A 10,404-nucleotide genomic window follows, 5' to 3' on the forward strand; every position below is an offset into this window, starting at 1 on the left:
TATAGTAAAATATATGCAGCCATTAAAATTTATGAAGAGTTTAAGTATGTGGGGAAATGACTATAATATAAAATGACAAAAGCAAATTATATATAAAATATATCAACCACTTTTAGGGGGAAAAGTGAATGAAGAAAAAAACATTAAAATATTACTGGCAGTTGGGAAAAGTGGGTGATTTCCACGTCCTTTCTTACAGGTCTATTTCCAATCTTCCCTGCACATCCATCCCCACAATGGGCACATATAACTTATATTCAGAAAAAAATACTGCATTTTAAATCATTAAGACCTTCATACTAACCTCCTTCAATCAATTTACCTATCAACCAAGTGCTTATAATCTAGCCCTGTAAATACCAACTCAATGACACAATCTATTGATTATCAAATGTTGCTGTACATTGGAATCACCCAATGATGTTGAAAAATTACTGATGCCTGCTTCTCACCCTTTGCCATTTTGATTTAATTAGTGTAGATGCAACCTGGGATTTGGGATTTTTGTAAGTGGGAGCGGCAAAGTTTGGGAACCACTGATATAATTCATACCGTCCCTAGAATGACTGGCCTTTCTTTCAGCATTTGCTCCTCTCAGCTATAATAAATAGCAATTGGAAAACTATTACTTTTATCTAGCAGCCTAGCAATATAGATTAGAAATATAGATTCCAGACTGCTTTCAGATATATTTTTTAAAAACCAATATGATCCATGCATCTGTTTTGAAGTGACATCAGACTCTTGCATCATCTGCAGGCTAAAATGCCTGTCACCAAATGGGCACCCTTACATCAAATATGCAGCACTCACCTTTTATTGTTATAAGGCAGGTTTTCCCAAATTTCTGGAGGCACATAATAAGGTGTTCCCACATAGGTACAAGCAAATGCCATCTGACTAAAACCAAAAAAAGGCAAAGAATGATTACAGAACATTCCTGAAAATGGATGTTTTGATTACTGTCACCACCGTAGAACAGACATACATACTTGGAGAGAAGACGGGCAGATCCAAAGTCTCCCAATTTCACTTTTCCATTTTGAGTGAGGAAGATATTCTGCATTTAAAAAGAAGAACTCAGATTATGTCTTCCATCATCGAACATGAGGCAGATAAGCTGTCTTCCAAAGCCTGCTGATGACGGAGATCAAGGGTAGAAATGCTGACAGCTGAGTCCCAGAGTGGAACACAAAACACCAAGATCCCCTCTTGACAGCTAGACATTCCCCTGCATGGAAACTCAGGATGAGTGCTTCAAAATCTAACAAGCAAGTTTTAGGTTGTATCAGCAGACTCAATCGACCCGGTGAGAACCTGTGTCAGGGTGATGCCACATGGCAGGCCCAGGTGTCAACCGTTTTCCATCTGAGAACACATGGACTTAGTAAGTGGTCACCAAAAGAGAGCTAGGACACATTAACATACACAGTCACGTGCTGCATAACCATATTTCAGTCAACAATGGATGGCATATGTGACAATGGTCCCAGAAGACTATAATACTATATTTTTACTGTACTTTTTCTACGTTTAAATACACAAATACTTACCATTGTATTACAATTGCCTAAGAAATTCAGTACAGTAACATGCTGTACAGGTTTGTAGCCAAGAACCAACAGGCTACACTATATAGCTTAGGTGTGTAACAGGCTATACCAATCTAGGCTTGTGTAAGTACACTCTACGATGCTCACACAACAAAATCGCCTTACGAAGCATTTCTGAGTACTTGTCCCCCAGCACTAAGTGATGCATGACTGTACTACTACAGAGATTTCAATGACTTTTTCTCAGGTATTACCTTATTTGGTTAGTATAAATACTAAGTAAAAGGGTACAAAGTTTCAGTTAGGACAAGTAAGTTCCAGTGATCTGTTGTACAACATGGTGACTATGGTTAATAATAATGCATAGAATACTTAATACTTAATAATGCATAGAATACTTAAAAAGTGCTAAGAGTGATCTTAAATGTCCTCACCACAAAGAAATAATAAGTATGTGAGGTGATAGATACGTTAATTACCTTGATTTAATCATTTTACAATGTGTGTGTAAATCATATGTTATACATCATAAATATACATAATTTTTGTCAATTATATTTTAATAAAGGTGGGCAAAATTTTAATTTGAAAAGTAAGTAACAAATATTAGGCTGACAAATATTCCTAAACAAAAATGTCCCAAAATGCATGGGATAACACAGCAAAATTACTGAATTAAATAGTTTTTTTTTTTTTTTTTTTTTTTTGAGACGGAGTCTCGCTGTGTCGCCCGGGCTGGAGTGCAGTGGCCGGATCTCAGCTCACTGCAAGCTCCGCCTCCAGGGTTTACGCCATTCACCTGCCTCATCCTCCCGAGTAGCTGGGACTACAGGCGCCCGCCATCTCGCCCGGCTAGTTTTTTGTATTTTTTAGTAGAGACGGGGTTTCACCGTGTTAGCCAGGATGGTCTCGATCTCCTGACCTCGTGATCCACCCGTCTCGGCCTCCCAAAGTGCTGGGATTACAGGCTTGAGCCACCGCGTCCGGCCAAATAGTTTTTTTTAAGTCCAAAATGTACTCCACTCACCTTGGACTTGATATCTCTGTGTAGCACACGTTTCTTGTGAATGTGATTTACCCCAAGGCACATTTGGGTAAACCAATTAAGTATCTGTGAGAAAAAGGTATGCAAAATCTTCAAGAATGCAGTAATTGGCTCATATTAACCTAAAATTCCAAAGAATCATCTCTAGGCCTTAGTTGACTAAGATTTTACATAATGTGAGTACAGAACTCCTGTAAATTACATAGTTCAACTAAGATTCAGTGTTACTTGGAGAAATTCAGAAAAGCTGTGACTCCCATATTCCAGCATCTTATACATGATCCAAATAGCAATTTATTTTAGTAAAACTTCCACTTATATTTTTCTTATATTCAACCAAATAAAAGTATTCTTAAATGCTTATATAAAGGTAGTTCACCAATAAGAAATGCACTACAGCTTTTCCAGTGTAATCATTATGTTGGATTTTCATTTACTTTTGCAGAATATCTGTATGGTAACATTAAAATATTTCATTATATTATAAATAATCCTTTGAGGTCAATAGTTCCTGCTTATAAGTCCAAGGTCAACAGTACCCAGAATTTCTAGGTGTCTTGAGGGCCTACAGTTAAATGTCAAATTAATTTTTTTTTCACTTTTGCTATGGAGATTCTTCCAGTTGAAGCCAAGGTTGACTTCCTTCTACAGAATCCATATTTTTAACAATACAATTTCTAAATGTATAATATTTATTTACATTTATTTACATACTTTCTTTTTTTTCTTTTTTTTTTTTGAGACGGAGTCTCGCTCTGTCGCCCAGGCTGGAGTGCAGTGGCCGGATCTCAGCTCACTGCAAGCTCCGCCTCCCAGGTTTACGCCATTCTCCTGCCTCAGCCTCCCGAGTAGCTGGGACTACAGGCGCCCGCCACCTCGCCCGGCTAGTTTTTTTGTATTTTTAGTAGAGACGGGGTTTCACCATGTTAGCCAGGATGGTCTCGATCTCCTGACCTTGTGATCCGCCCGTCTCGGCCTCCCAAAGTGCTGGATTACATACTTTCATAACATGCTATAACCTAAATCAAACTAAGCCTCATCGGAGCAATTTAAATATTTTCCATAGCCAATTCATTAAAAAATATTTAGTATGCAATTTTCCACTAAAAAGATAGCAAGTCTTAGACTGAAGGGACCACTTCAAGCTTTGGGAGGAAAAACATTGAGAATAGGTACTCCCAAGAAACAGAAATGGCAAGCTTCATTCTTCTGATGTTTTAGTAATACAAAATAAAATAGACCTGTCTTCTAAAAATTTCACTACGATACAAATCAAGATTTTAGGCCGGGCGCGGTAGCTCCCGCCTGTAATCCCTGCATTCTGGGAGGCTGAGGCGGGTGGATCATGAGGTTAGGAGATCAAGACCATCCTCGCTGACACGGTGAAACCCCGTCTCTACTAAATATACAAAAAATTAGCCAGGCATGGTGGCGGGCGCCTGTAGTCCCAGCTACTCAGGAGGCTGAAGGAGGAGAATGGCATGAACCCGGGAGGATGAGCTTGCAGTGAGCCGAGATCGCGCCACTGCACTCCAGCCTGGGCGACAGAGCAAGACTCTGTCTCAAAAAAAAAAAAAAGGCCGGGCGCGGTGGCTCAAGCCTGTAATCCCAGCACTTTGGGAGGCCGAGACAGGTGGATCACGAGGTCAGGAGATCGAGACCATCCTGGCTAACACCGTGAAACCCCGTCTCTACTAAAAAATACAAAAAAAACTAGCCGGGCGAGGTGGCGGGCGCCTGTAGTCCCAGCTACTTGGGAGGCTGAGGCAGGAGAATGGCGTAAACCTGGGAGGCGGAGCTTGCAGTGAGCTGAGATCCGGCCACTGCACTCCAACCTGGGCGACAGAGCGAGACTCCATCTCAAAAAAAAAAAAAAAAAAAAAAAAAGAAAAAGAAATCAAGATTTTAAATATCTAGTACAAAATTTGGTGATACAATCTTGAAATTATTCTAAACATGAAAGTTTTATTTCTTAATAATTTATATAGATTTTACTTCCTAAAACCATTGCAGGCAGCCATATTCTGGGGACACTAAGTGGTAACACCAATATAGAAATCAGTCATTTCTATCTACCTTCTCAGGTAATTACAGATATCAATGCTTTTGTTTTAACTTATACAAAGTTTATGAGGAAAGTGGCTTCTAAACCTTGAGAGAAACTATGTAAGTCAATCTCTTACCATGTCTTCAGGAAATAACTTTCCTTTTTGCTGTTTAATCTTTTGCATCAGATCCCCTCCATCACAGTATTCCATCACAATATACAAGTGTCCTTCAGCTAAAACAGATATAAGCTCTTTAGAAAAGCTGTAGTGGCTATAAATCAAATTCAGAAATGCACATATCTGGGGGAATTCGTATTTACCTTCAAATGATTCTCTGAAGGCAACAATATTGGGGTGTTTCATTTTGGCTAAAAGAACAGCCTCCTTCCTAGAATTCTGTGTATTAGAGAAAGACTAGAAAAACATTTTAAATAAGCATAAATTCAATACTGCATTTAAAATAGATAACTTTACAATAATATAGTTTATGTGATACTTCAATGCTAGATGCAGTTTTATAACACTACACTTTGGCTCAACTTAAATTTGTCAAATGACAAGAGAAAATGCATGGTGATTTTCCAACTCTGGCTATATTTTCATGCTTGAGCTGACCCCTTCATTGTACTTTTAGTTTCTTTTTACATTCCTTACACATACAGAATGTAAACAGTTTTAATATCAGCCTGAGCATCACCTGACTTAGAGAGTCAGTATACTATCAAAAATAGTGTATCTTTTTTATGACTTGTGATACAGAAAAAAAAGAAAAAGAAATGTTTTATCCTAAAAGAAAAAAAAAAGGTGGGGGGGATTTCATGTTTTGACTGTCTGCAATCACTTAGAGGAGTCCACTGGTCCAGATAAAAAAAGAGTATGCTGGTATATTACTGCATCAAAGATGAACAGAGATGGCAAGCAAAGTAAGTTTCCAAAACCGTTTATCCCTAACTTACTCTATAAGGATGAAATTCTGAATGGTTTATCTTACAATCAAGAAATTGCCATTGTTAGTTGGGTGTGGTGGCTACCCTCCCCAGTGGCTGGGACTATACTACACCTATAGTGTATACTACACCTATAGTCCCAGCCACTGGGGAGGCTGAAGTGGGAAGATCGCTTGAGCCCAGGAGTTTGAGCTGCAATGAGCTATGGTTGTGCCACTACACTCCAGCCTGGGCAATAGAGCAAGACTCCATCTATAAATTTAAAAAAAGAAAGAAAAGAAATCGCCATTGATTGTGTAGTAACACAAGGGTTCTCAGACCAGCAGCATCAGCACCATCTGGGAACTTGTTAAAAATGCAAATTCACAAGCCCACCTGGCCCTCCTCAGTCGGAAGCCTGGGGGTGGAGCATAGCAATCCATGGTTTAACAAGCCCTCCAGCTGATTATGATGCTCACTCAAGTTTGAAAATCACTGAATGAAGTCAAGAATACAGTGGGAAAAAAATACCTAGCACTCTGAGACCTTTATTAGACTGTGTTTTTTAAAAATTGATCCAAAATATTATGACATAGTCTTCATGTAATGAATTCTTTCACAAGACAACTATGATACATAGTAATGGTCTACAAGGAAACAAAACCTATAAACTGATCCACAGAGTAGGTGTACTGGTACCAAAGGTTAGCATTTGTTCTTCATTGTATTTTTATGATCCTTTTTCATTAACATCGCACCTGAGTTGCTTTGGCAAAGATTTCCTACACCATTAGGTATACAAAAGTGGAAGTTATTACCAATTATTTGCTGAAATAAAATTAGCAGTAATCGCCTCCAAAACTTTTACTGTTTTTCTCCCATTGTTAATTACAATATCCTAAGAACCACATATAATGTATTGAGCCCTTGTAAAGCTAACGAATAAACCAATTCTATCTTTGCATGAAGGAGAAATTCCATGTTAAAACTAAAGAAGTTATTATTTATTTATTTACTTTTTGAGACAGAGTCTTATTTTGTCACCAAGGTTGGAGTCCAGTGGCACAATCTCAGCTTACTGCAACATCTGCCTCCCAGGTTCGGGTGATTCTCCTGCCTCAGCCTCTCGAATAGCTGGGACTACAGGTGCATGCCACCACACCTGGCTAATTTTTTTTAAATTATTTTTACTAGAGACGGGTTTTCCCCATGTTGGCCAGGCTGGCCTCAAACTCTGACCTCAGGCTGATCTCAAACTCCTGACCTCAGGTGATCTACCCGCCTCTGCCTCCCAAAGTGCTGGGATTACAGGTGTGAGCCACCATGCCTGGCCAAAAACTTATTCTTTTATATAAATTGCATGTATACTTTCAAAGTGAGCTAATTTCTTTAGTAGTGACCTTGGGAAGCCTTATTTCTTTCATGGCAAACATCTGATTACTGCTTTCATGCCGAACCAAAAGAGCTCTGCCGAAGGAGCCCTCCCCGATCATTCTCAGGACCATGTAGTCATCCATGCTGGGGCATCCACACAGCTGGGCTCCACTCACGCAGTCACCATGGGCTCTCCCAAACTGCATTCAAAAGCAGAAACATTTGAGAATTAAATGTACTTTCAAAAAGCAGAAGTTAATTCAAAGTAGCTCTCATAACCATGAAAAGAGAAAAGCAACTTACGAAGGGGATCAGTGTATGATACCCCAAAATATGCCACTTTCACATAAGAATTGTTTTGAGCTGAAACCAATTTGCTCTTTGCCCTCCCTTTTTTGTATAAATGCAGGGCATAAATTTTCCTATGTACAGGTAATAAACATCCTTTTGTAAATGTGTCTTCCTTTCCAGTACCAGGAAGAGAGCAACTCTTACCAATGGGGAAGGCGCCAACTTGAGTCCACATAACAAACCTTACTGAATAACCCTTATCTTCTGTTAGCTTCCCCCATATATTTACCTTCCTACAATTTACCCAGGAAGAATTCCCCTACTTTTGTCTAGTTACTTCTGTACAATTTATCACTCTTTGTTAAAATGGCACGTGGGCCCCCGGGTCTAACCACTTCTTTACATTTATGCATAAACCTTTTTTCCTGTTAATCTATCTTTCATCAGTTTATTTTGTAGGGCCCAGCTACTGAACCTAAGAGGGTAAAGGAAAAAAATGTTTTTCCTCCCTATACTACATTCAACAGGTAGACACTGAGCACCAACTGAGTCAGATGTTATGATCTGAACAAATCTCTCATAATCCCTGCCATCATGGACATCCCATCAGAGATAACCATAAACCTCAACAAATGTAGGCTATTTAAGCTGAAGTCTGAAGGATGAATGAAACTTGACTAGACAAAGAGGAGGAAAACAGTAATCATGGAAGAGGAAATTGCATATTTAAGAGCTAAAGAAATTACATTCAGTTCAAGAAATTGAAAGAAGAATGTAACAGGCTGCTGAAGCATTTTAACCAAGAACACAATATCATCATATTTGCATATTAGAAAAAACATTCACTCAGATTGCAGATTAAATGGACCAGTGGAGGAGGGGCAGGAAGGCCAGCTCAGAGACACAGGCCAGTTAGGAGGCTCTAACAACAGAAAAGGCAGGAAAATAATGAAATGGAATACAGTGGAGGCAATGGGGCCAGAAAAAATGGGAAGGAAAGATGTAAGAACAGTTGACAGGATTTGTGCTGGCAGATTTATGGGGGGAGCAAGCAGAGAAGAGGGCAAGGTTGACTCCCAGGTTTCTGGCATGAACCAGATGGTTTCTGGCACTCCCTGAGAGAGGAAAGGCACAATGGTTGTGTGTGAGGTTTTTGTTCGTGTGATTTTTCTGGCAGTGGGAGTGTTGCAGGGGTGGGGCAAAACATATTGGCAGAAGAGAGACATGTGTTTCATTTTGGACGTGCCGAACTGGAGGTTACTGCGAGTCAAGAGAGATGTTAAACACACAGTTGTAGTCCTTGACTTCAGTCTCCCATCTATATTTCCAGGATGAAGCAGCTAGTAGGACTGCTTAGCACATAAGAGAAAATGGATAAAACGTTCCTAACACTTTGCCAGGTACATAGAAGGTCCTGAATAACTGGCAGCTATTATGATTATTAAAACCTTAGAAAAGCGATGCATTCTTTTTCATTGCAGGAAAAACACTGGAATGGATTTACTTGATTTTTCAAAAAGCTTATAGTGTTTGTTTTTTGTTTTTTATTTTGAGACGGAGTTTCGCTCCTGTTGCCCAGGCTGGAGTGCAATGGCGGGATCTCGGCTCACCGCAACCTCTACCTCCCAGGTTCGAGCGATTCTCCTGCCTCAGCCTCCCGAGTAGCTGGGATTACAGGCATGTGCCACCACACCAGGCTAATTTCGTATTTTTAGTAGAGATGAGGTTTGTTCATGTTGGTCAGGCTAGTCTCAAACTCCCGACCTCAGGTGATCCACCCACCTCGGCCTCCCAAAGTTCTGGGATTACAGGCGTGAGCCACCACATCCAGCCCTAGTGTTTGTTTTTTAATCATACCACAAAGAATTATAAGGAAGAGAGAGCATGACAGGCAAAGCAAAAAATCAAACTAAAACCTCTACTATAGTGACCTGTAAAAATTCCAGTTTGTATTCCTGCTTATCACAGAATTACAAGGACATCCTAGAAATAATTTCTTCATATAACCAAATCAGTCATACACATTGTCTTCGAAACAATGTTTTTCCAAGACTGATGAGGTCTTTGAGAGTACATGGATGTGAAAGAAACAAGTCCTTTACCACTATTCTAACACCTGGTATTTACACGGTTTAACATGGAAGCCAAGTTTTCCCATGTTCTTATTCTTCGTTTCTTCGGGGCTTTATTCTATGCAATGGAGAGTAACTGAAAAATAAGAGCAACCAGACTTCTTAGCTGAAAACCACATTTGATCTTTTCTGCCCACATTTACCTCTTACTCAATATTACACCCGTATGATCATTACAAGACCTGAATACACTCTGAACATGGCAAAAGTATATCGGCCCCTTCGCATGCCTGCGATAATTTTAAAAACCTAATAAAGTGATTTGCAAATACCCAGAAGAGGGATCACAGGTGAGACATGGGCTAAATTCAGAAAGTGCCCTGAAACCGCCTTTACAGATATATAAATAACGAGAGAAATCTAACACGACTGACTCATCTTGCTTCTAACCTCACGGGCTAAGATTTTGTGTTGTCGTTTTCTTATTCTAGCACAGAGGCTAGGATAACTACGAGGGATTTCGTGTTAACTTCAAGACAAGGGAAACTGACCCCACCCCCTCCTGGGAACCAACGAAGCCGCTCAGAGTTTCAGACGCTCCTGTGATTTCATCCCCAGCCGGTCAATTGTTTTAGTTTCCCAGCCCCCTGCCGCCAAAATACCGTTTAAAACCCTCGACCCCGAATTCTCAGGGAGACAGGTCTGAGACCCTGTTCTGGTTTGGCCAGCCCTGCACTTATTAACCTCTTTTTTGCTGCAACAGCGTTTCTCATTGGTTCTTTCCGGGCAGCCAGCGAGAACCCGTTGGGTCGGGACAGGCGCCCGCGCGGCAGCTGCACCACTGCGGAGCCCAGTCGCCCCGCTCACCCGTGAGGGCCCTTTCTCCTGGAAAAGCCGCTCCGCCCTGCTGGCCCCCACGGCGCCGCGCGCCCAGAGCCCAAGGCGGCGAGGGACCCAGACCGCGAGGCGGAAATGAGGGGCGCCGCCGCGCGCCGGGGGCGCGTCTCCCCTTCGCTCCCCGTCGCTCCCACTAGGCTCCGCGCCGCCACCACGCGCCGCGCTCCTCTTTCCAGAGGCGGCCCTCCAAGGCGGGGA

General features: G+C 41.0%; 1 protein-coding gene across 3 annotated transcripts in view; it reads right to left on the minus strand.

The window, feature by feature from the left end:
- The window catches only part of NEK3 (NIMA related kinase 3), a 90,959-nt gene that overhangs the window by 20,684 nt on the left and 59,871 nt on the right, over positions 1-10,404 (minus strand). For 2 of the 3 annotated variants that reach the window (XM_050766300.1, XM_050766301.1), the window contains 6 exons: positions 6,973-7,146; positions 4,967-5,060; positions 4,782-4,879; positions 2,581-2,664; positions 993-1,060; positions 814-900 (listed from right to left, as the gene is read on the minus strand). In XM_050766300.1, coding sequence (XP_050622257.1) covers positions 814-900; positions 993-1,060; positions 2,581-2,664; positions 4,782-4,879; positions 4,967-5,060; positions 6,973-7,146 — 605 coding nt within the window. Of the gene's footprint in view, positions 1-813; positions 901-992; positions 1,061-2,580; positions 2,665-4,781; positions 4,880-4,966; positions 5,061-6,972; positions 9,446-10,404 lie in introns of all 3 variants that reach the window. The other variant, XM_050766302.1, reaches the window with a different exon arrangement.

The sequence above is a fragment of the Macaca thibetana genome, chromosome 17 (assembly GCF_024542745.1).
Source record: "Macaca thibetana thibetana isolate TM-01 chromosome 17, ASM2454274v1, whole genome shotgun sequence".
In the NCBI taxonomy this organism is placed as follows: domain Eukaryota; kingdom Metazoa; phylum Chordata; class Mammalia; order Primates; family Cercopithecidae; genus Macaca; species Macaca thibetana.